The 27,047-nt window shown below is 39.2% G+C and overlaps 1 protein-coding gene across 14 annotated transcripts in view; it reads left to right on the top strand.

Annotated features, from left to right (window-relative positions):
- Positions 1-27,047, top strand: part of EMB (embigin) — a 167,325-nt gene that overhangs the window by 95,544 nt on the left and 44,734 nt on the right. For 4 of the 14 annotated variants that reach the window (XM_086362557.1, XM_086362552.1, XM_086362554.1 and 1 more), the window contains exons 5-9: positions 10,089-10,169; positions 10,278-10,467; positions 10,697-10,785; positions 21,033-21,160; positions 26,398-26,677. In XM_086362557.1, coding sequence (XP_086218683.1) covers positions 10,089-10,169; positions 10,278-10,467; positions 10,697-10,785; positions 21,033-21,160; positions 26,398-26,677 — 768 coding nt within the window. The remainder of the gene's footprint in view (positions 1-10,088; positions 10,170-10,277; positions 10,468-10,696; positions 10,786-21,032; positions 21,161-26,397; positions 26,678-27,047) is intronic. The other 10 variants (XM_086362561.1, XM_086362566.1, XM_086362563.1 and 7 more) reach the window with 3 other exon arrangements.

Genomic DNA, 27,047 nt, shown 5'->3' with positions numbered 1-27,047 from the left:
TCCATGGGATTTTCCAGGCAAGAGTACTGGAGTGGAAGGTTACAAATGGCTTAAAGGTCCACATACTTTTTTTCCCCTTCCAGTTTTATTGAGATATCATTGACATATAGCACTATTTAAGGTATACATCATAATATGACTTATATACATCATGAAATTATTACCATATAAGTTTATTGAATAGCCACTATCGTATGCAGATAAAAAAATTAAGAGAGTTCCCTAGTAGCCTAGTGGTTAGAATTCCAGGCTTTCACTTCTGTGACCCAGATTCAATTGCAGGTTAGAGAACTGAGATCCTGCAAGTCATGTGGTATGAGCAAAAAAATAAAAAGTTTCATTATGATGAGAACTGTTAGGCTTTACTCTCTTAACAACTTTCATATATAACATACAGCAGGTGTTAATCATGTTTATCCTGTTGTACAGGATAACATCCCTTTTTGTTGTTGTTGAGTGGCTGCGTTGTGTCCAACTCTTTGCCATCCCGTGGACTGTAGCATACCAGGCTTCCCTGTTCACTATCTCCCGGAGTTTGCTCAAACTCATGTCCATTGAGTCAGTGATGCCATCCAACCATCTCATCTTCTGTCATCCCCTTCTTCTCTTGCCCTCAATCTTTCCTTGCATGAGAGTCTTTTCCAATGATTCTGCTCTTCATATCAAATGGCCAGAGTATTGGAGCTTCAGCTCTAGCATCAGTCCTTCCAATGAATATTCAGGGTTGATGTTCTTTAGGATTGAATGGTTTGATCTCCTTGTTGTCCCAAGGACTTTCAAGAGTCTTCTTCAGCACCACAATTCAAAAGCATCAATTGTTCAGCACTCAGTGCTTTTTATGGTCCAACTCTCACATCTGTACATGAATTGGAAAAGTCATAGTTTTGACTATATGGACTTTGTTGGCAAAGTAATGTCTCTGCTTTTTAATATGCTGTCTATGTTTGCCATTGTTTTTTTCCAAGGACAAGTGTCTTAATTTTATGGCTTGAGTCACTGTTTGCAGTGATTTTGGAGCCCAAGAAAATGAAATCTGTCACTATTTCCACTTTTCCTCCATCTATTTTCTGTGATGTGATAGGACCAGTTTCTATGATCTTAGTTTTTTGAATGTTGAGTTTCAAACCTGCTTTTTCAGTCTCCTCTTTCACCCTCATCATGAGTCTCTTTAGTTCTTCTTCACATTCTGCGATTTGAATGGTATCATCTGCCTATCTGAGGTTGTTGATAATTCTCTTGGAAATTTTGATTCCAGCTTGTGATTCATTCAACCCAGCATTTCGCATGATGCACTCTGCATTTAAGTTAAATAAGCCGGGTGACGATATATAGCCTTGACATACTCCTTTCCCAATTTTGAACCCGGTTCATTGTTCCATATCTGGTTCTAACTGTTGCTTTTTGATCTGCAGGACAGTAGGAGGGCACAATCACATTAAAATCAAATCCCATACTCGCTGGGTAGGCAAACCACAAACTGGAGAACAGTAATGCCAAAGAATTTCTTACAATGTTATGAAGGTTCTAGGCTCCACATCAGACTTCCCAACCTGGGGATACAGCAAAGGGACTGGGAATCCCCAAAGAATCTGACTCTGAAGGCCAGCTAGATTTGATTATAGGACTTCCATGGGATCCAGGGAAGCAGAAACTCTTTGAGGGCACAAACAAAACCTTGTGCAGGGGGCCCAGGGGAAAGGGGCAGTGACCCCTCGGGAGACTGAACTAGACCTGCCTGTGTGTGTTTGAGGGTCTCTTGTGGAGTCATGGGTTAGCAGTGGCCTGCTGTGGGGACCGGGACACTGGCAGCACCAATCCTGGAAGTCACGTGTTGGCATAAGTCCCCTTGGTGATCAACATTAGCTCTACCACAGAGCCTGTAGACTCCAGGACTGGGTCGTCTCAGGCCAAACAACTAACAGCAACGGAACACTGCTCTACCTAGGATTAAAGATTTACTGAGCAGGGCCCTACCCATCAGAGCAAGACCCAGTTTTCCCCACAGGCAGTCCCTCCCATCATGAAGCTTGCACAAGCCTCTTACCCTCATCCAACAGAGGGCAGACAGAAGAAGCAAGAAGTACATTACATCCCTAGTACTTATCTATCTTATAATTGGAAGCTTGTACCTTTTGGCCACCATCCTGTTTCCCTTCCCCAGACCCCCGCCTCTGGTCATCACGGGTCTGATACCTTTTTCTATGAATTTGTTTGTTTTTAAAGTATAACACTACAACACTATTTTAGTTTCTGGTGCATATTACAGGGATTATATATTTCTCTATATTTCAAAATGATCAACACTATAAGTCTAGTTAAGTCTACACCATCTGTAACCATATAAAGATGTTACATTATTATTGGCTATATTCCCCACACTGTATATTTCTCATCTGTGACTTCTGTATTTTGTAAGAAAGTTCATACCTCCTATTCTCTCTCACCTATTTCTCTCAACCCTCTCCCCACCTCCCCTCTGGCAACCATATGTTTGTTCTCTGTTTCTGTGACTATGTTTCTGGTTGGTTGTGTTTGTTCAGTTGTTCTGCTTTTTATATCCCATATAGAAGTGGAATCATTTAGTAATTTTCTTTCTCTGACGTATTTTGGTTTGCATAATACCCTCTAGGTCCTTCGTGTTGCAAATGGAACTGTCTTGTTTTAACTTACTTTGGTTTACATAATACCCTCTAAGTCGTTCATGTTGTTGCAAAATGGCAAGATTTCATTATTTTTTTTATGGCTGAGTAATATTCCTGTGTGTGTGTGCGCGTGTGTAGATTACATCTTCTTTATCAATCATCTCTTATTGGGCACTTAGGTTGCTTCCGTATCTTGGCTATTGTAAATAATGCTGCAGTGGATATAGGGGTGCATGTATCTTTTAGAATTAATGCTTCTGTTTTTTTGAATAAACACCCAGGAATGGAGTTTCTGGATTGTATGGTGTTTCTATATTTAATTTTTTGAGAAACCTCCATAGTGTTTTCCATACTGGGTGCACCACTTCACGTGTCCACCAGTAGTGCACAGGGGTTCCCTTTTTCCCACGTTCTTATCAGTACTTGCTATTTGTTGTCTTTTGGGTAATAGCCATTTTGATAGGTGTGATATCTCACTGTGCTTTTGATGTGCACGCCCCTTTATGATTAGTGATGTTGAGCATCTCTTCATGTGCATGTTGACCATCTGTATGCCTTCTTTGGAAAAGTTTCTGTTCAGGTCCTTTGCCAATTTTTTATGCAGGTTTTTTTTTTTTATGTTGAGAAAGGTTCATATACGTTTAAAATGTTAAGACTGTATTGAGACAGAGGTAAATTACTCTGAATTAAAGAACATTCTTTTTAAAAATATAATTCTGGAACTGAGCAAATGAGTATGGTTTGAGAGATGTAGATGTCATGGATGCTTTTATAACACAGTAAAACAGCCGAAATGCATTGCACTTGTGGAGTTTTGGGGAAGTTGAAACATTGTCCATTGAGTTAAATAGACAGACTATTTTTTTTGCTAACCAAAAATATTTTCATATTAGAGATAAAACTTTTTACATGTTTTTAATGCTTGTGATTTCTTCACGGGAAGGAAATCAGGCTGCAGAAACACTAGCATATATAAAAAGCAGTGAGATAACAGTTAAGGCTTAGAGAGTGACTTGGCAAGAAGAAAGACTACCCTGCAGTTTTAATGGAAGCATTTAGTTGAAAGTATAAATGTTTAAAATATGTTGATCAAGGTAAAATATTTTTTATTTTTCATTTTATTTTCTATCTGTATAAGGTGATGGATGTCCCTTAAACTTTTATGGTAATCATTTCATAATGTACATAAATCAGAACATTATGCTGTAAACGTATTATAGTGTTATATGGCAATTGTGTCTCAAACTGGAGAAGAAAAGAATTTTTAATTAAAAATGTTAATCACATCATTCATCTAGTACCACACTGCTGTATTGTTTTGTTGTTGTTGCTCAGTTGTATCCGACTCTTTGCTACCCCATGGACTGCAGCATGCCAGGCTTCCCTGTCCTTTACTATCTCCCGGAGTTTGTTTGAACTCATGTCCATTGAGTCAATGATGCCATCCAACCATCTCGTCCTCTGTTGCCCTCTTCTCCTGCCCTCAGTCTTTCCCATCAGCAGTGTCTTTCCCAATGACTTGGCTCTTCCCATCAGTATTGGAGCTTCAGCTTCAGCATCTGTCCTTTCAATGAATATTGAAGGTTGATTTCTTTTAGGATTGACTGGTTTGATCCTTACTGTCCAAGGGACTCTCAAGAGTCTTCTCCAGCACAGTTCAAAAGCATCAGTTTTTCAGTGCTTAGCCTTCTTTATGGTACAGTTCTCACATCTGTACATGACTACTGAAAAAAACCATAGCTTTGACTATATGGACCTTTGTTGGCAAAGTGATGTCTCTGCTTTTTAATATACTGTCTAGGTTTGTCACAGCTTTTCTTCTGAGGAGCAAGCAGAAGAAATATATTGTTATGTTATAAATTTGTTTCATCTTCTATTAATGTTTTCTTTCATTTAAAATCTTGGTTCAGTAGTTTGAAAGTGATGAAGTTATTTCCATTGTTATGAGCATTTCACATCTTTGAGAGCTGGGATATACTATTTATTGGTTATAAGAATCTGGACTCAGCCACACCTAAGTTTGAGATTTTCTGCTATTATTATATTTATGCTTGATTTTGGGCAAGATAGTCAAACTCTGCTTGCTTTAGCTTCCTCATCCATGAAATAGTGAGAGAATAATGGCACTTAACAGTGTGGAACTGCTGTGAGGATTAAATGATATAATTAATATATAACTTTTAGCAACATACATGATAACTTTGTTATAACCACCAGTGAGATAAATGGTGAGAGGAAAGAAGTGGGTAATTATTCAGCAATTACTATGTTATATGATTACTACTTTTTCATGATAGCTCATTTAATCCTTTCTACTGTCTCATAAAATATATATTGTCCCATTTTATAAATGGGGAAATTGAAGTGTCCAGTATACTTTGTTTTGCCCTCCCCCTACAAGAGCCCCTGACATCAGGCTGCTCTCTTGTGAAATGGGGGAATGATTCATATTCTAACTTCCTGCTATGTTGGGAGGCTCCAGTTAACCACATCACCAAGAAGAGCGTGGTGCCCTGGAACCACCTTCTGGAACATAAATACCTCTACACTGCTTCCTGCTAGGAGTGATAATGGCACGGCATCTCTCTGCCAGTTCTCCCCAGAAAAGTTTGTCATCAGCCTTATGAGGGGCCAAAGATATAATGCAAGAATCAAATTGCCTTTTCTGGGTTCTCTGACCTTGAGCATCTCTTGCCCTGCAGCGAGGCTCAGCTCTCTTCGCTCTGAACAGGGGAACCCTGCAGAAGTTAAGACTTGGGCTGAGCAGCATTCAGCAGGAGTAAACTCAACTCAGACCTGGGAAAGAGATTCACAGATGTCTACAAAGACTTTATCCCTAAAGCAGAGTTTTGTCAGATATGAAAGGGTGTTTTGGAGATTTGAGTGATGGTGCATGTCCACATGTCCACCATGCTCATGTCTGCCACATGTCCTAGACATTTTGACTTCCTGAGACTTTCTTTACAAACTCAGCTTTCCTTTCAGAAATGAAGGAGGGGAATAAACCAAACCAGTTCAGTCTTCTGAGGAGCCATGCAGTACCAGCAAAGGCTGTGACTGCTATGAGCAGAGACTACAGAGATGCAGACCCCTCCATATGTGTGGAATTGTGTAGTGTTTGTCCTGGGGCTGCCTTATTTCACATGGTGTGGTGTCCATGGGTATGGTGTCCTTAGAGTTCATCAGTGTTGCTGTATATTGTTGCTGAATGAATTACCTTCTTTTTTAAGGCTGAGTGATGTTTCACTGTTTGTATATACCCCATTGTTTTTGTCTGTTCATCACTGAGGGATGGATGGAGTGTTTCTGTATCTTGGCTGTTGTGACATGAGGTATCCAAAATAGTCAAATTCAAAGAAGCAAGGGCTTCCCTGGTGGCTCAGATGGTAAAGAATCCACCTGTAATGCAGGAGACCCAGGTTTGAGCCCTAAGTTAAGATCCCCTGGAGAAGAGAATGGCTACCCACCTCTGTATTCTTGCCTGGAGAATTCCATGAACAGAAGACCATGGTGGGCTTCAATCCATGGGATCACAAAGAGTCAGACACAAGTGAGTGACTGACAGTTTCATGGAAGCAAAGAATTTAGTGGTAGTTGCCAGGGGCTAGTGGGAGGGGGAAATGGGGAGGTATTAGTCAAATGTACTAAGTTTCAGTTATGCAAGATGAGTCAGTTCTACTATACAGCAGTGTGCCTACAGATGAGATGGTAGGTCTCATGGTAAGTGTTCCTTCTATGATTAAAAGAAAAAGAATACCCCCCCCCCTTTTTTGGCAGATGAAAGGTATCTAATCAGAGCAGATAAATAATCCAAGTTTTGCTTTAGAAGGACAACTTTGTTGTTGTTATAGAGAACAAGCAGAAGAGGAACTGTAGTCAAGAGAAGTTAGGAAGTCATTTTTCTGGTCCTGGTGAAAGATAATGAAAGTGTAGGGGAGGAGAAGGTTTTCCTGGACCCTCTTAGGGGGTCCCTGACTGGGTGTGAAAATTAAACTGAAAAAGTAGATTAATAGGAGAAAAGCATGAATATTAATTTAATGTAAGTTTTATGTGACACACATCCTTCATAAGGAAATGAAGACCCAAGGAAACAGTTAAATCTGCATATTTTTGTGCTAGGCTTGATGAAAAGTGAATAGTTGTAGGAGAATATGATAGAGAGTATGAGATACATGTAATAAACTGGGAGAAATTTAGAAAATCCTGTTGTTAGAATTCTTCTATGTGTCCCTTTGTCTTTGGAGATAAAGATGCTCCTTTCCCCCAGGTACAGAGAGGGCACCTTTGCATCAGGGTTTTATGAGCTGTTTCAGGAGAGGTGGGCAAAGGGAATGCCAGTGACCTTCCTGCTTCTGCTATTTTCACAAACTCCTTCAGCTTAAGATAGTTAGTATACCAAGGTGCCATATTTTGGGGGTAGCATGTTCTCAATCTCATCAAAGCCTCTAAGTAAGGGGGTTAGAGACAACTGGGCAAATCTTACATTTCAGAGATAAAAATCAACTGAATTCTACTGGATGTGATTTTCTTAGGGGTCAGGAGAAGAGAAGGCTAATGCATCTCCCTTGGCCCTTTTGAAACTGAAGAACATTTGGGATATCTAGATTTAGATGCTCAGTAGACAGCTGGAGCTGTGGGCCTGGAGGTCAGGAAGAAAGTCTTGAATGGAGCTAACAGTTTTACAAATAAAGGATATTAGAAATAATAGTTGAGTCCAACATGGGAAGGTCAAATTGAAAAGTAAAAAGACTAGAGAGCAAAGTCCCAAGGGAGAACAACATTTAGGGGTAGTTGGAAGAATTAATGTACACATTAATTAATGTACACATTTTCACAATGTTAGGATTGTGAAACAAGAGCAAAGTTAAGGGAATTTCGGGTTTCCCAGGTGGCTCAGTGGTAAAGAATCCTCCTGCCAATGCAGGAGATACAGGAGACACTGGTTCCATCCCTGGGTCAGGAAGATCCCATGGAGAAGGAAATGGCAACTCATTCCAGTATTCTTACCTGGAGAATCCCATGGGCAGAGGAGTCTGGTGGGCTATAGACTATGAGGTCCCAAAGAGTTGGACATGACTTAGTGACTGAGCACACAAAGGGAATTTTGAGGAGTGGGGCTTCCCTGGTGGTTCAGATGATAAAGAATCCACCTGCAATGTGGGAGACTTGGTTTCGATCCCTGAGTTGGGAAGATCCCCTGGAGGAGGGTATGGCAATCCACTCCAGTATTCTTGCTTGGAGAATCCCCATAGACAGAGGAGCCTGGTGGCCTACAGTCCATAGGGTTGCAAAGAGTTGGATATGACTGAGCACATAGAGGTAGTCTCTGGCAACATCTGATGTTTCGAAGACATCAGACAAAAACACGCTTGGAAAGAAGTCATCAGGTTAAGTAGGCCATTTTTAACCCAAGAGAAAGCACTTTCTGTAATGTGGCAGGATAGAATATTCTATAGACAGAGACTCTTAGGAAGAAGTAGATTTCTTTGACAGACAGGACTAGGATTTATGGCTGTCCTAGAGCGAGGAAAATTTACAGAAAACAGAAGCTCAGGACCAAATACAGCAGATCTAGAAACATTTTCTCCTGTTACTAGTACCTAGTATAATTTGTGCATGTACATCTGCTGAAATGTATAAATCCCTTCAGTTTTATCTGACTCGTATTTTTTTCTCCTGTATAATTGGATTTTGTTAAGGTCTTTCCATACCTAGGAGTTTTGTTTTGTTTTGCTTTTTGGGCATAAAATTCAATTCAGCAGTTTTGGAATTACATGGGTAGTCATTTCAAGCATGTGCTCGCTCACAAAGCGCTTCACACTAGCTGTACTTCACTGTTCGAAAAACTTTGCACCTAGCCATTGCTTAAAGAAGCATTTTTGTAAAGTTTTAAATGTAATTAAGAGTGATGTTATGCTGTTTTAAATTCAGTTTTTTTTCTTTCTACGTTTTGGCTCTGTATTACGCTTTTAATGATACTATACTATTGAACATGAGATGGAAAATGTTTCTATAAAGCAATGTCCTCTCTCAAACCCAGCCTCTTCCTTCCCAGTAGAAGTAAGCATCACTGGTCTGATTTTTGTATAGTCTCTTCCGTGCTTTTTAAGATTGTTTTATCACTTAGGTGTACATCCCTAAATATTATAATTTATTTTACTTTTTTTAAAATGCATGTTTTAAAATGTTTTTCTATTCTCTGTATTTCCCAAAAACTAGTCATTGGATTGAGAGACTTAGTTTTAGGGCTCCCTTCCACTTTACTTTTTTTTTTGGACAAACTTAATTCTTAGGTAATGTGGTGTTCCTCCTCAGCAGACACACAATTCTGTTGTTGAGATGATTGCAGCGGTTGATGCAAAATGCCTGTTTCTGTGATTTCTGCATTTATTTGTTGAAATTCTATAAAGAGAAAGTTATCCTTCTTTCTTATTTGGTTACCAGTGGTACAATTAGTATAGAAAGAGCAGTGTGCATACTTGATTTTTGTTTTTAATTTACCACTGTTCAAAATTTTAATAAGTCGGCTCTATGTATCTTCCTAAAGTTTGATATATATATATAAATAAATGTTTACATCTTCCTATTAATACATAGATATATCACCTAATGGCGTTGTACTGGTATTTCAAATGCAGTGAAAACTCAGAATTGCAGGATGTTTATTTAAATTCTTCTGTCCCACAACTGCATCTTTATCCCATTCCTACAAGTTCTTACGGATTTAAGAAAACTGGGAATGAGAGAATTAGTATATCATACAAAGTATAATCACAAACATTCTTGTAGTAACTACCAATAGCATGATCAGTAAAAGGAGTTACAACAGTCACTCCTTTCTGTTCCCACTGCTGCTAAGTCACTTCAGTCGTGTCCGACTCTGTGTGACCCCATAGACGGCAGCCCACCAAGCTCCCTTGTCCCTGGGATTCTCCAGGCAAAAACACTGGAGTGGGTTGCCATTTCCTTCTCCAATGCATGAAAGTGAAAAGTGAAAGTGAAGTCACTCAGTCGTGTCCGACTCTTAGCGACCCCATGGACTGCAGCCTACCAGGCTCCTCCGTCCCTGGGATTCTCCAGGCAAAAACACTGGAGTGGGTTGCCATTTCCTTCTCCAATGCATGAAAGTGAAAAGTGAAAGTGAAGTCACTCAGTCGTGTCCGACTCTTAGCGACCCCATGGACTGCAGCCTACCAGGCTCCTCCGTCCATGGGATTTTGCAGGCAAGAGTACTGGAGTGGGGTGCCATTGCCTTCTCCATCTGTTGCCACTAGTTTTTGTGTTTCCAGTTGTACTGTTTCTACCCGGTCAGGAGCATATGACACTTCTTTAAATAGAACTCTTCCCCCTATATCCTTGTCAGCTAGCAAAAGTTTGAGTAGATTAAGATCTTAGAGTTAGGCTTTTGTGATTCTATTACTGTTGCAACAAACCTTTTTTTTCCAGCTATGCCTATCAAAGAAAATAATAAAGGGAACCAAATCTGTGTTGACAGAGGAATAATGCTTCAAAGGAATGTTACATTAGGTAACTGTAGATATAGCACTATTGTTGATTATTTAAACTTTTTATATGTTGAATTTCCCCTAAATGTAACTTGTACATCTTTTTTCGTTTGTTTTATTTTGTGGCTAGTAGAACACTCCAATATGCCAGTAGAAAAAAATATCACTTTAGAAAGACCTTCTAATGTGGAGCTCATATGCCAGTTCACACCATCTGGAGATTTAAATTCAGTAAATGTGACTTGGAAGAAAGGTGATAAACTACTTGAGGATAATTATCTCGTCAATGCAACGGGAGGCACCCTGTATACCCAACATAGGTGAGTATACACGATTTTAACCTGTATGAAATCGGTTAAATTCCAGATACTTTTGCTGACTGAGCATTCTTTCATTTGCTGTCGCTTGAATGGTATGCTAATACTCTAATTTGCACATTTACAGAATTGTTTCTTTTTTAAAATTTTGATCAAAGGCTGAGTCTTTTGGTGTTCATTAAGAAGCATTTTTGAGAACTAAGCCTGTATTAATAACATAAATTATCTTTAGGGTCGCCGTCATTAACAGCAAACAGATGGGAAGCTATTCTTGTTTCTTTGGCGAGAAAAAGCAACAAAGGGGCACATTTAATTTGAAAGGTCAGTACTAATCATTTATAGAGTAATAACTTTAAGTAATCTAGCGTGATACTCATAGAATTCTGAATCCTCAAATTTTAAAATGATTATTACAATACTAAGAAAGTCATCATACACTTTCCGTGGAATTATAAGTGGTGATATTGAAAATGGAGTTTCCCAGTGCCTTCCCAGTTGAAAATACAGGTTTTAGTTTGAAAGACCAGGCTGCCAGGTCATTTATACATTTCTTGTAGTACTCTTTTGAATTTATTTATTTATTTAGCTCTCTAAACCCGGAGCTTTCATAATATTCTTCTGGGTGTCTGAGTTGCACTCCTAACCTGTGAGATTATGCTTTTGGTATTCTGTGTCAGTGGCTCTAGAACTTGAGATTTTAGGGACCTATAAGGTTTAAAAATAATACGGGGATGCATAAAGGGTGCCTGCTTTTGATTTAATCAAATAAGGCCAAACCCTAGGCTGTAATCCACAGCTCTCCCCTATGGGGGGCAGGGGGGAAAGTCAAAGTATTTTTCTCTTGCCACCATTAAACCAAAACTTTAAAGGTCTTAATCTCATAATATAGACTAGTTGTTCAAATTGGGTAATTATCTTCACAAAAAAATCATATTTTATGATATTAACAGCTAGCTGCTCTGACCAAGTATACTGTCCCCAGAGTCCCATCAGTAGCAGGATGGCCGGCTCCATCATAGTCATGATTTCAGCTCGTTGCCTCATTCATGCCTCCCTGTAGTCCCTCTGCAAGCAGACTCATTTCCTTCAGGTGGTTTTGTATATGTTCCTACTGAATAAATATAATAAATTCTGTATTTATGCACTTTGGTCTTGGCAAAGGCAGAATCTGTTATCATCTTTTGATTATTTTGATCATGGATGTTCTCTTTTAACCATCTTTCCTCTATTTGCCTAATTTAACCTAGTGAGTGTTAGATACGTTGTATAAATTTCCTTCCCTTATTTCTTTTCTTCTTTTTTCTTTTCCTTTCTTTCCCCAGTCTTTTTCTCTGCCCACTGCAACCATTCTAATGAGCTAACAGATACTAAACTTGTGGACACACACAACCCTAGTAAACAATTTATTGTGTCTCCTTTAAATGCATAAAGAAAGGCTAGAGGTCTTGAGGAAATGCCTATCAAATCTTGAGGCTCAAAGTGCCTCCAGGAGATTCAGCTTTAAAAATTGCTTTTTTCTCTTCTTCTAAATAGCACGGTTTTCTAGAAGTATGTACTGTCATACCTATTCAAAGTTTGAATATTAAATTCATTTTTTCTTATTAGCACTCATAATAAATTCTTACATTACTACTTGGAACTGATCATTCTGGCCTCTAATGTGAAGAGAAGCATTTTCATTTACAATGTACCATGTTTTTGGGACTTCCCTGGTGGCTCAGACAGTAAAGAATATGCCTGCAATGCAGAAGACCCTGGTTTGATCCCTGGGTTGGGAAGGTCCCTGGAGAAGAGAATGGCTACCCACTCCAGTATTCTTGCCTGGAGAATTCCACGCACAGAGGAGCTTGATAGGCTACAGTCCATGGGGTGGCAAAGAGTCAGACATGACTGAGTGACTAACACTTTAACACTAAGAAATTTAATGCCAGTCTTAAAGGCGGCCTCTTGATTTATATCTATTTTGAGTAACTAGGTTGATGCTGGCTTTTGTTAGAAGCACCTACACAAGGTCTAGGTTTGAAATCAAGTGCTTGAGAAATACAAAGAGCCACTGAATATGTACTTTTTTGCTTTTGATAGATTTCTTGAAACAGTTTATTTTCAGTGTATTAGTTTTAAATGCCCACTTAACAGTGTAACTTTTAAGTGTGTCCTATATCTTAAAGATTTTATATAATTAATAATTTGGGCCCTTCAAGATTCTTGTTGGTAAAATAATTCTGTTTATTTCGGGTGACTATTACTTGGAGGAATTATTTCATTTGAGTATAATTTAACAGCACTTGAGAATAATTCATATTATGGTTGTTTAGATCTTATAAGACTTCTAGACTAGTGTATATTTTTACAAATATCCTGTATTACTATTTTTCCATGTGGATTGTTTATGACTTTTCCTAAGAAAGGTTATCTTTTCAATTGAGTGTAGATGAAAAGCCCGTTTTATCCTCTATTTGAGCCTATTTTATCCTCTAATTGAGCACCGCCCCCCACCAAATTCTGCTACATGAGTCAACTGGAGTGCATGCGCCTGAGACCTCCAAACAGTTTATCAGCAAAGTCCCTCTTTCTCCTTTTATGGGAATTGGTTGATTTGTTACTGTTGTTTTTCAGTCAGTAAGTCGTGTCCAACTCTCTGTGACCCCACCGACTGCAGCACACCAGGCTCCTTTGTCCTCCACTGTCTCCTGGAGTTTGGTCAAATTCATGTACATTGAGTTGGTGATGCCATCTCACCATCTCATCCTCTGCTGCTTCCTTCTCCTCTTGCCTTCAGTCTTTCTAAGCATCAAGGTCTTTTCTAATTAAAATTAGTAATTCCTGCTAAGGCCCACTTGACTTCAGACTCTAGGATGTCAGGCTCTAGGTGAGTGACTATACCATCCTGGTTATCTGGGTTAGTAAGACCTTATCTGTAAAGTTCTTTTGTGTATTCTTGCCACCTATTCTTAATCTCTTTTGCTTTGTTAGGTTCTTACTGTTTCTGTCCTTTATCATGATCCTTGCATGAAATGTTCCCTTGAGATCTCCGATGCTCTTGAAGAGAGATCTCCCATGTTTCCCATTCTATTGTTTTCCTCTGTTTCTTTGCATTGTTCTTTTAGGAAGGCCTTCTTATTTTTCCTTGCTGTTCTTTGGAACTCTGCATTCAGATGGATATATCTTTCACCTTACTCCTTTGCCTTTCACTTCTCCTCTTTCCTCAGCTATTTGTCAGGCCTCCTCAGACAGCCATTTTGCCTTTTTGGATTTCGTTTTCTTTGTGATGGTTTTGGTCACTGCCTCCTGTGCAATGTTACAAACCTCCATCCGTAGTTCTTCAGGCTCTCTGTCTACCAGATCTTATCCCTTGAGCCTATTTGTCACCTCCACTGTATAGTCATAGGGATTTGATTTAGCCCATCCCTGAATGGCCTAGTGGTTTTCCCTACTTTCTTCAATTTAAGCCTGAATTTTGCAATAAGGAGCTCATGATCTGAGCAGCAGTCAGTTCCAGGTCTTGTTTTTACTAACTCTATAGAGCTTTTCCATCTTTGACTGTACTACAAGATTATAAAAAACCTGAACATCCCTGATGAGTATGTTGTGAAAAAAACCTGCTGACTTTGTGTGTTTGTCTGTTGGTGACAGTATAGGGAGAAAGCAAAGGTCACACCTGAAGCTTGCAACTGCTAATATGTCAGTGATTACCTTTCACTGAGAAAGAGCAGTGGTGGTCTACCATGTTTTTCAGCAGAAGGTGAAATATTCTAAAGTGGATACTGAACATGTCTATAATAACAATCAGTGTTAAAAGTTCTTAGTACCAAGATGCAGAAATTTTGTTGGTAAAGAATAAGTAATAGGACAAAGAACTTAGAAGACACAGTGAGATTTTGATAGTACCAAGTGCTATGAAACCTCTCTTCTCCCAGCCATCTGTCCTCACCTGGGAGCATCCAACAAGTCAAAGTAGGGAAGAACAGAATAATAGAAACAGTTGGAACTTCAGCTTCAAAGTGTATTGATAGAAGTGTATAGTGTATTAATAGAATGCTAGTTAGCTGGCTTTGACTACATGGGAGAATCTTTTTCTAATTCAATAACACCTAAATATCCTTGAGCCAAAAGTGATACAGGCTGATGTTTTCTAGTCCACAAATATGCAAATAGAAATCTCTAAGCTTACAGCTCCATAGGGCTTTCACTTCCACTAAGTGGTTCCTAGACCTTACCTTCCTTGACATGTCTGAATCAGCAAATTTACTATCTTAAAACTTGAATTCTTTCAACCCAAAGAGTGTGTGTCCTACTTTATCCAGAGTCCCATAAAGTCAACAGGACACATTAGAATGCTCTAACACTGTCCTTCTATTCGTAAATATTTCTAAACATAAGCAGAAACCCAGAACCAGCTGTTACCTCTGGAGGTTTGAACAAATCAGTGTTCCCTGAGTATAGTACCTTTTCTAAGTTGGATGCACATCACTCTTAACAGCCAAAGAAAGCATACCAGAGCAGTGATTAATATCACTTTGGTTTTTAGTTTAGGGTATCATCAAGGAAACAGAAGAGATGCAAAGAATACAGAATGTGTTTGTTTCCCTGTGGTATCCCTCAGTCACTGCCAGTTATCTGCAGTTAACATTTAACCTGGGATGCTTTCATAGCATATCCATGTGTTCCTCACCCAAACCTCATAAAATACCCAGGATTTTCTTGAAAAGCACCCTTCAGCTACCAGTTATGCCTTCCAAGCCTGTGCCTCTTAGAGGCTTACTGCAGGCCAATGTATCTTCTGCCGTCTCAAATGTTACCTATGTCTACTTTTGATTCTTAGCTTGTGGGTGAATTTTCAATATTTTGATCATATTTCAACACACATTCCCATGCTGAAGCATGGCCTGATTAATTTCCAAAATTAATGCTGAAATTGAAAAGCAGAATAGGTGTCTGGGAGATCCACAAGCTGGGAAAGCAGAAACTGTGCCCTTAACTGGTGCTCAACCAAACCAGTTTCACAGTTTATCTTCAAAGCAGTGGTTGTTTTAAGGTGAGCCTAGCCTGACTCCAGAAATAACTGTATCAGAGCTACAGTATGAAAAAGCAGTGCCAAATATGTAGATGTTGTACCTCTCCATGTGGAACTCAAGAAGGGTGGCTCTGTTCCATCTGAGGTTTGGAAGGAACCTTGTGGCTTCAGAAAAGAATCTCTATGTTAACCAAGCTCAAAACTACTTAATCTGCAGGTGTTTAGTTGCTTAGTCACTCAGTCGTGTCTGATTCTTTGCAATTCCATGGACTGTAGCCTGCCAGGTTCCTCTCCATGGGATTTTCCAGGCAACAATACTGGAGTGGGTTGCCATTTTCTCCTCCAAGGAATCTTCCCGACCTAGGGATTGAACCCATGTCTCCTGCATTGGCAGGCAGATTCTTTTACCCTCAGCCACCAGGGAAGCCAGTCTTTTAATTGAGGCCTCTCCAAAAGTAGAGTTGATCTTTCCAGGTAGGACTTTATCCCTCAAAGTACTTCTGTGTTCTCATACTCCATTTAGTAGTAAAACCATGTCAGCTCTTGGGAATATTGGAATGGAGTCCGATTGGAAAGTGCTCCTGAGCTGATAATGTTTTGTCAGGAGACCCAAGAATAACTCCATTCTTACCTGGCACAGTCGTTCCTCTTCACAGCAAAATCTCAAATATGGAAATACACACAGAAAAGAGACACCAGAGAAAAATAACATCTCATTATCGGCCAGACCTGGCTGCAAACCTTGCTGAAATCCTTGGGTGGCTTCTTTTTTCTCAATTAGGTCTTACTAACCTTAAACCGAAGCACGGTCACCTATGCTTTCACAGTCCAAGCTCAATTTGGTACTTATTTCCCCAGATAGGAGGAGAGACCCTCCCAAACCAGAAAAAAACATGCTGAGTATGAAGCTGAGTTATTTATACCTCCAGATTCCTAGCCTTAGAAAACAAGGCCCAATCTGTGCCCTGGAATATGACCCATCCAGGACTCACCCCCATCTAGGACTGAAAAACTGGAGGGTTGAATGAGAGTAGGGAATTTAATACCGAGGTCACCAGGGAATTCAATCCAGCTTCTCCCCAGACTTCTGTTGTCTTCTTCTCCAGTGCCTCCTGAGGAAACTGGCTCTACCATAAGAAAAACGAAATAAAATATGTTCTTTGGTTCAGGCTAAATTAAACCTTTTAACATTGTGACGTTTAAAGTTATTGTCTTATTTTTCAGGAACTTAAAATACAGTTCTCATGTTCATGTCAGTATGTACAGTCAGTCTTCTTTTGGGTGCTAGCTTTGCTTCTGGTTTTCTTGTATGGCTAGGCTAAGGCTAAGTCACTTCAGTTGTGTCCGACTCTGTGTGACCATATAGACGGCAGCCCACCAGGCTCCCCTGTCCCTGGGATTCTCCAGGCAAGAACACTGGAGTAGGTTGCCATTTCCTTCTCCAGTGCATGAAAGTGAAAAGTGAAAGTGAAGTCCCTCAGTCGTGTCTGACCCTCAGTGACCCCATGGACTGCAGCCTTCCAGGCTGCTCCATCCATGGGATTTTCCAGGCAAGAGTACTGGAGTGGGGTGCCATTGCCTTCTCCTTTCTTGTATGGGTTCTTCTATTAGAGTGCTGTCTGGACCTTCAAATGGCCCTGAAGGAGTAGCCACAGAGGAAATTGAACTGGATAAAAAAAAAAATGATCTAGTAACAACACTTACATGAGAGATACCCTCTTTACTTGTATTATAAAAAGACACATGAATAGTATTTAAAAATTTAGCTCACAGTGTATCAAAGTATTACTTGCTGTATTCTGCCTTGTTAAATTCAGTATGTGTTGAATGGGCCATTTTCTTTATATTCTTAGGTTTTATAATAATATGTAAAGTTATTATTCCATTTATTCTTTCTGCTCCATATACTACATAGTTCTGGAAACAATAATTTCTTTTTAACTTTTAACCAATTTCATTTCTTTTTATGGTAAGGAGAGGTAATTAGGTCCCCTGATTTAAATTGTTCTAATTTATACTTAAATTGTAATTCTTATACAAACAAACTCTTATTCATCTTTGTTAGCCAAGGACTTGAATGAGTTTTTCAAACAGTAGAATTTGTTTTACAGCTTCACAGCAAATTTTTAAATATATATATTATTAAAGAATGAATTGGTACCACCACCAGCATCTCAAAGTTACTGTTTCATCATTCTTCTGGACGTTGTCCCCTGTGAATTCATTTTTTATTTTCCATCATTTAAATCACCTTTCTCAGATTAGCTGGGTGTTCTGTAAAAGACTCAGTTTGGATGCTTTTCCTCATTCAGAGGTGTTTTCATACATTCTTAAAGTTCTGAAATGAATTCAGATGAATTTCCAGTTCTCTTTTCATTCTGTGTTTTATTTCTTCTGTCTTCCACATGGCCTAGAAATCATTCTTGCACATGACAATAATCTACACCATTAAGCTGGCTAATGTAGGAAGGCCATGGGCATTATAAATCATAAGAAAGCTCTATTAAGAAGAGCAGTACCAGCACATGGACACAACAAAAGTTTGAACTTTGTGGTGTTCACGTTACACCAAGGGCTTTCCTGGTGGCTCAGCGTTAAAGAATCCACTTGCCAGTGCAGAAGACGTGGATTTGATCCCTGGGTCAGCAAGATCCCTGGGGAAGGAAATGGAAATCCACTCCAATTATTGTTGCCTGAGAAATCCCATGGATAGAGGAGCCTGGTGGGCTACATTCCATGGAGTCGCAAAAGAGTTGGACACGACTTAGCAACTAAACCACAACAACTGCTCTACACCAAGCAATGTGATATATTATGTTCCTGTACTTAGTTCTTTACAGTAACACTGTGCGGGGCGGGGGGGGGGGGGGGGTATAATCTGCCTATGTCCTCAACGCTAGAGACACTGAAACTATAATTCTAACTCAGATATTTCCCGGACCTAAATCTTATGTTTGTCACGTCACCGTCACATTGTGCTGACTAATTCAAACACTCATGGTCTGATCTTTGAAATGGACAAATAATGACCACATTTCCCTTAAAGTCCCTCAGCCTCATGGTGACTGAAAGGGAATATGGGACACTAGTAGGCTCTCAGAAGGAGTGCTCAGAATATTCTCTGGCAAGATCAGCTCACCAGTTTCTTGTGACTGGGATGAGCTCAGTCACAACAGTCACGTGTGTCTCATGTCTCTCCTTCCTCAGGAGCGCCCTAGTGGTACCTTTCTAGGTGCTCATAAACTGTTAGTGGGGGTGATTATAAATTATGATTGGCAGTTCACACATTTGGCTAATGTAAAATTATACCTCATTCCATCTTGTCTAAATGGGTTTGCTTGGTTATAACAGGTACAGTAATCATTGACTTATAGATTGCTCTGCCATCTTAAGATTTCTGGACCATTTGCACTGGTGATATATCTTTCTCTCTTGCATCTCTATTTTTAGCAGTGCCTCATTCAACACTATGCTGGGCAGATTTACTGATGAAGGAGAGGGTGATGTGTGCAATTGTATTTAGCCCCATGTGAAACCATAAGGAAAATGGAAGACTTCCCACATTCGTCACTATAACGTTCATCACCTAAAGACAAACTGTGAAGAAATCCAACCCTATTTTTATCCCCTATACAAGTGGTTATGTGGAGGAGTGTGTGTGTGTGTGTGTGTGTGTGTTAGTTGCTCAGTTGTGTCTGACTCTTTGCAACTCCATAGACTGTAGCCCTCTAGGCTTCTCTGTCCATGGAATTCTCTAGGCAAGAATACTGGAGTGGGTTGTCATTCCCTTCTCCAGGGGATCGTCCCGATTCAGGGATCAAACCCTGGTCTCCTGCATTGCAGACAGATTCTTTACCATCTGAGCCACCAGGGAAGCCCATACAAGTGGATATAGAAGTCAGAATTTATTTTCTAGTTATTATGATTATTTTCCCCTTCCTCATCTTTATAATTCACATATCCATAAAATGCTCAGTTATCTTTGGGGAGTAGAAAGCCAAGAGCATTTAGAAAATATATTTAATCTGGAAACCTAATTTTAGCAACTAAAATTGATCTTTCCATTTTCCACCCTGACCCTCCCCAAAATAAAATCTAAAAATAGGATAACGAATAGCAAACAATATCTATAAAATTTGTCAACATAATATTATTAAAATGTACACATAATTTCAAACACTCTCTGCTAGCAAACCAACAAAAAGGAAAAACAAAACACAAAACCTGCTAAAATTAGTAAAAGAAAAAATATCAACAAAAGTCATCTTTGTTGATAAGTTTCTATCTCCAGTATAAATGTACATTCTCTAATATATCCCTTGAAGTCCATCAGAAGGAATTGATTTCATCATGGAGGCTACTGGTTGACCTTTATTGCTTTGCTTATGTTGTTCTGTTTTAATTTTCTTACCAAATTATTCTGGAGAAGGAAATGACAACCAACTCCAGTATTGCCTGGAGAATCCCATGGACAGAGGAGCCTGGAGGGCTAGAGTTCATAGGGTTGCAAAGAGCCGGACACGACTAAAGTGACTTAGCACACACATACCAAGTTATTCATAGCCTTAAAACTTAATTTTTCTACATTTAGTACTCAATTTTAGTCTGTTATTAATGGCATCTGCTTCTAACTTTATGAAATAGATTATCACAGTGACTATTAGGTGTTTTTTTTTTTTTAACAAAACAACATGAAAGAATTTTTAATCTCATTTTCTTTCTTTTCTTTCTTAAATTTCCTCTGTTTCTCATCTTCTCACCTTCTCCAACCCTTTTCATAAATTTGTATGAACTAAGAATTTTAAATCCTAAAAATTTTGTCTCCTTACTTAAGTGCCATCTAAGGGTAAACTTTAAGAGAAATATTTGTTCTAAAGTAATTTAGTAGGTGGGACGGAAAAATAGACTTGAAAAACATCAAGTTTCTTTCATATCCAAAGTATGTAACAGTTTATTACAATATTTATAACTGTTATTAGGCTCATAATAGAAGACCTTTCTTCTCTTTCTATGCTATGCTATGCTAAGTCACTTCAGTCGTGTCCGACTCTGTGCGACCCCATAAACGGCAGCCCACCAGGCTCCCCGTCCTTGGGATTCTCCAGGCAAGACTACTGACAATTACATTGCACTACCTACCTACTCTGATCCTCGGAGGGATTGGGGGCAGGAGGAGAAGGGGACGACAGAGGATGAGATGGCTGGATGGCATCACCACCTCCATGGACATGAGTTTGAGTGAACTCTGGGAGTTGGTGATGGACAGGGAGGCCTCACATGCTGCAATTCATGGGGTCGCAAAGAGTTGGACACGACTGAGCGACTGAACTGAACTGAACTGAACTGACTATTCCTCTCATTAAATGTGCAGAGAACCTACCTACTACAATGGTCCATCCTAAATACTGTACATTGATTCATTTTATATAGAACTAAAACTACAGAAAGAAAATCATATATAAATGAAAAAATGAAAGGATAAATTATATTGAACTTGAATACATCCCGCCATTCAGACTTTTTAGTAATATGTATATTTCTACATTTTCCTTAGTTCCTGAAATTAATGGACAAAACAAACCATTGATCACTTACTTGGGGGATTCAGTTGTCTTGATGTGTAAATGTCAAGATTGTCTTCCTTTAAATTGGACCTGGTACGGTGGCAATGGGAGTGTACAGGTAAGATAATATTTCTTTGACTTACAAAATAAACACATTTATTTGATAAGTAATAAGATTGTATTATACTCAAAGTTCTTAGGACTATTTCTACTTCTCTTATCTTGTTCTTAAATACATGATCATGGAGAAAGAACAGTGATGAATGGAGTTGTTTGATGTTTTCAGCACTTTACATTATATATCTGAAGATACTCCCAATGTTTCATTAGCTGGTGCTTTGTTTTTACAATTAGCAATTTATTTAAATTCACTGAAAGTTACAATTCATTTTTAGTTGATAAGCTTAGGTATAACCCCAACAAAAATGATTCTTTTTTTTCCTTATCATTTCATGAAAGTAACTTGAAAAAAAGGAAGGTATCTTTTCCTGCTTCTGTCTCTGGACACATGTGTGATAGAATGCAATATAGTGGCACTATTTAAGGAAAGAATGAAAATTAGGTAACTTAAACTTAGGTTTTGGGTTCTTTTAGTGTCACTGACCTCTTTCATGCCTCCAGGTACCTAGGGGAAGCCAGATACTTTAAATTCCTACTAAAAATGAATGGCTTTTCAAAGACCTGATATTAAGAAAAACATGCTGCTGCTGACAAGTGCTCAGTCCTGTCTGACTCTTTGCAACCTCATAGACCGTAGCCTGCCAGACTCCTCTGTCCATGGGGATTCTCCAGGCAAGAATACTAGAGTGGGTTGCCATGACCTTTCCAGGGGATCATCCGACCCAGGGATTGAATCCAGGTCTCCTGCATTCCAGGCATATTCTTTACTGTCTGAACCACCAGGGAAGCCCAAGAATACTGGAGTGGGTAGCCTATCCCTTCTCCAGGGGAACTTCTGGACCTAGGAATTGAACCAGGGTCTCCTACATTGCAGGTGGATTCTTTACCAGCTAAGCTACCTGGAAAGCCCACATATGTCATACTAGACAAAAAATAGCCAAATATAATTATATTGAACTTTTAGAATACAGTCTGTGCTTCTTTCCATCTTACTAAAGGTCTCTCAATTTAGCCCCAAGCATGGATCATATTAGGATATAAGAAAAGTGCAGCGAAGAGAGTACAAGTCAAAACTTTAGGTCAAGTGTTTTTTCAAAATGTACATGAACCATCTGCATTAGACTCAACCTGGGGTGCCTACTAAACATGAGGTGCTTTGATTTATCAGCCCTGAGTTAGAGAGTACCTTTGTAACAAGATCACAGGCAATGCTGTGCACAGAGAGCCAGGTTGATATAATTTTTGGCAAATAATAAACTCACAGTTCTTCATCAGATAATCTCCAAGAATACTTGTATTCAGATTAGCATTTATTGATCACTGCAGTTGAATGATAGAGCAATGAAGGCAGCAAATGGCCTAAGAATAAAATTTAATTTAAGTAATTAAATAAATCAGCCCCCAAATAGCTTGGTATGGATCTTAAAAGACTGAAGAAAACCCAGTGAATTCCAGAAACCGACTTGATTGAAAGACAGAGAATTTCAGCTTTGAAAAGACAGAAAGTATACAGACCACCTTGCTTACCAGGCTCACAGGAAGGTCTGCTAGTCCTTCTACATCAGCTTCAAAGGCCTGAAGATTTCCGTTCCAGTCTGAGGAACTCCCAGGGTCAAGAACCAGGGAGCTTCCTTAATAGAAATGATCAGTTTAATAGCTTTATTAACTTAATAGTTGATTTAATGAATGTATGCCTGCACTTGTGAAGGAGGAAGTACTTTGAACAACTAGTCATGTATTCTAACATGAAACCTGGATGGATGGAATTTTCCTGTATGTCTACTTTCAATAGACTATTTACCCATGATGACTTGCATGCTGTAGTTTCAAACACTCAGTGCTAAGCACTTAAAGCAAAGTATCCTTTTCCTTTGTTTGCTACCTCCGAAAGGTCAAACTCTGATTGGAATTGAGCTATGTTATGTATCAGTTCAATTCGGTTCAGTTGCTCAATGGTGTCTGATTCTTTGGGACCCCATGGACTACAGCACGCCAGGCATCCCTGTCATCACCAACTCCCAGAGCTTACTCAAACTCCTGTCCATTGAGTCAGTGGTGGCATTCAACCATCTCATCCTCTGTTGTCCCCTTCTCCTCCTGCCTTCAATCTTTGCCAGCGTCAGGGTCTTTCAGATGAGTCAGTTCTTTGTATGAGGTGGCCAAAATATTGGAGTTTCAGCTTCAGCATCAGTCCTTTCAATGAATATTCAGGACTGATCTCTTTAGGATGGACAGGTTGAATCTCCTTGCAGTCCAAAAGGGACTCTCAAGAGTCTTCTCCAACACCACAGTTCTAAAGCATCAGTTCTTTGGTGCTCAGCTTTCTTTATAGTCAACTCTCACATCCATACATGACCACAGGAAAAACCATAGCTTTGAAAAAGTGGACCATTGTTGGCAAAGTAATGTCTCTGCTTTTTAATATGCTGTTTAGGTTGTTCATAGCTTTTCTTCCAAGGAGCAAGCGTCTTTTAATTTCATGGCTGCAGTCAGCATTGGCAGTGATTTTGGAGCCCCCCCCAAATAAAGTCTCTTACTATTTGCATTGTTTCCCCATCTATTTGCCATGAAGTGATGGAACTGGATGCCATGATCTTAGTTTTCTGAATGTTGAGCCAACTTTTTCACTCCTCTTTAACTTTCATCAAGAGGCTCTTTGGTTCTTCTTTACTTTCTGCCATAAGGGTTGTGTTATCTGCATATCTGAGGTTGTAGATATTCCTCCTGGCAATCTTAATTCCAGCTTGTGCTTCATCCAGTCCACCATTTCTCATGATGTACTCTGCATATAAGTTAAATAAGCAGGGTGACAATATACAGCCTTGACGTACTCCTTTCCCGATTTGGAACCAGTCTGTTGTTCCATGTCTGGTTCTAAGAGTTTCTTCTTGACCTGCATACATATTTCTCAAGAGCAGGTAAGGTGGTCTGGTATTCCCATCTTTTGAAGAATTTTTCACAGGTTGTTGTGATCCACACAGTCAAAGGCTTTGGCATAGTCAATAAAGCAGAAGTACATGTTTTTCTGGAACTCTTGCTTTTTTTTTTATGATCCAATGGATGTTGGCAATTTGATCTCTGGTTCCTCTGCCTTTTCTAAATCCAGCTTGAACATCAATAAGTTCACAGTGCAAGTATTGTTGAAGCCTGACTTGGAGAATTTTGAGCATTATTTTGCCTGCGTGTGAGATGAATGCAATTGTATGGTAGTTTGAACATTCTTTGGCATTGCCTTTCTTTAGGATTGGAATGAAAACTGGCCTTTTCCAGTCCTGTGGCCACTGCTGAGTTTTCCAAATTTGCTCGCATATTGAGTGTAGCATTTTTACAGCATCGTCTTTTAAGATTTGAAATAGCTCAACTGGAATTCCTTCACCTCCACTAGCTTTTTTCTACTGATGCTTCCTAAGGCCCCCTGACTTTGCATTCCAGGATTTCTGGCTGTAAGTGAGTGATCACACCATCGTGGTTATCTGGGTCATGAAGATCTTTTTTGTCTAATTCTTCTGTGTTCTTTCCACCTCTTCTTAATATCTTCTGCTTCTGTTAGGTCCATACCATTTCTGTTCTTTATTGTGCCCATCTTTGCATGAAATTTTCTCTTGGCATCTCTAATTTTCTTGAAGAGATCTCTGTCTTTCCCATTCTGTTGTTTTCCTCTGTTTCTTTGCACTGATTACTTAGGAAGGCTTACTTATCTCTCCTTGCTGTTTGGAACTCTGCATTCAAATGGGTATGTTTTTCCTTTTCTCCTTTGCTTTTAGCTTCTCTTCTTTTTACAGCTATTTTTAAGGCCTGCTCAGACAACCATTTTGCCTTTTTGCATTTCTTATTCTTGGGGATGGTCTTGACCACTGCCTCCTGTACAGTGTCATGAACCTCCATCCATAGTTCTTCAGGCACTCTATCAGATCTAATCCCTTAAATCTATTTGTCATTTCTACTGTAAAATTGTAAGGGATTTGATTCAGGTCATACCTGAATGGTCTAGTGATTTTCCCTGCTTTCTTTAAGTCTGAATTTGGCAATGAGGAGTTCATGATCTGAGCCGCAGTCAGCTCCCGGTCTTGTTTTTGCTGACTGTGTAGAGCTTCTCCATCTTTGGCTGCAGATAATATAGTCAATCTGATTTCAGTATTGACCATCTGGTGATGTCCATGTATAGAGAATTCTCTTGTGTTGTTGGAAGAGGGTGTTTGCCATGACATTGTGTTCTTTGGCAAAACTCTGTTAACCTTTGCCCTGCTTCATTCCGTATTCCAAGGCCAAATTTGCCTGTTACTCCAGGTATTTCTTGATTTCCTACTATTGCATTCCAGTCACCTATAATGAAATGGACCTCTTTTTTGCGTGTTAGTTATAGAAGGTCTTGTAGGTCTTCATAGAACCATTCAACTTCAGCTTCTTCAGCATTACTGGTCAGGGCATAGACTTGGATTACTGTGATATTGAATGGTTTGCCTTGGAAATGAACAGAGATCATTCTGTTATTTTTGTGACTGCATCCAAGTACCGCATTCCAGACTGTTTTGTATACTATGATGGCTACTCCATTTCTCCTAAGGGATTCTTGTCCACAGTAGTAGATATCATGGTCATCTGAGTTAAATTCACCCATTGCAGTCCATTTGAGTTCACTGATACCTAAAATGTCGATGTTCACTCTTGCCATCTCCTGTTTGGCCACTTCCAATTTGCCTTGATTCATGGACCTAACATTCCCATTTCCTGTGTAATATTGTTCTTTACAGCATCGGATTTTACTTCCATTACCCACCACATCTGCAATTGGGTGTTGTTTTTGCTTTGGCTCCGTCCCTTCATTCTTTTTGGAATTATTTCTCCACTGATCTCCAGTAGAATATTTGGCACCTACCGACCTGAGGGGTTCATCTTTCAGTGTCCTATCTTCTTGCCTTTTCATACTGTTCATGGGGTTCTCAAGGCAAGAATACTGAAGTGTTTTGCCATTCCCTTCTCCAGTGGACCACGTTTTGTCAGAACTCTACACCATGACCCGTCCATCTTGGGAGGTCCTACACAGCATGGCTCATAGTTTCATTGAGTTAGACAAGGCTGTTACATATAACTTCTCACAAATTTCAATATGCCCTTTTGCTACTAAGCTGTTTTCTTGGTACTGTCTTATAGCTTTCACTCAAAACTAGATCATTCAGGACATATATTTTTTTATGGAATATAACAGGAATGAATTTTAATGTCTCCTTATATTAGGTTCCTATTGGTGTTCCAGTGAATGATAAGTATGTGATCAGTGGAAAACATGCTAATGAAACAAGGCTCAAGATAACCCAACTTTCAGAGGACGATCAGGGAACTTACTTGTGCCATGCAATATTCGAGTTAGGGGAGAGTGAAGGACACGTTAAACTCGTCGTGCTCAGCTATTTGGTTCCCCTTAAAGTATTTTGTGCAATAGCTGCTGAGGTTGTTCTCTTAGTGGCTGCTATTCTGCTTTTTGAAATGTATACTCAAAAGAAAAAGAAGCCCTCAGGTAAGATTTCTTTTTTTAGATAATATTCTCATGTTATGGCTTACTACATTACAGTGGCTTTAGAGTTTTGGGGAAAAAACCTAACTTGTGTTATTTGTAGTGGTATTTATGTTAATATCAGTGATAACTGTGAGCTAGGAGCTTATATTGATGGACTTCTTTTCTCAACTTCCTAAAAAGCTTAGTGTTAAAATATGCCTTTTGTCCCCCTTTCTTTGGTGTTACTGGTACCAACACACCAATTAAGTGATAACATGCTTTGGTACTAGAATATTAGAAAATTCTGTGGTAACTTAATAGAAAAGATCTCAAAGATAAACAATTATTCTTCCACTTAGATAACTCGTTTTTAAAAATGTATTATCAAACA

Source organism: Bos grunniens, chromosome 20 (genome assembly GCF_055505025.1).
Source record: "Bos grunniens cultivar Pamir isolate PY7600 chromosome 20, Bosgru_T2T1.0, whole genome shotgun sequence".
NCBI lineage: Eukaryota > Metazoa > Chordata > Mammalia > Artiodactyla > Bovidae > Bos > Bos grunniens.
Note: the sequence above shows the minus strand (reverse complement) of the source record. Positions and strands in the feature narration are given on the sequence as shown.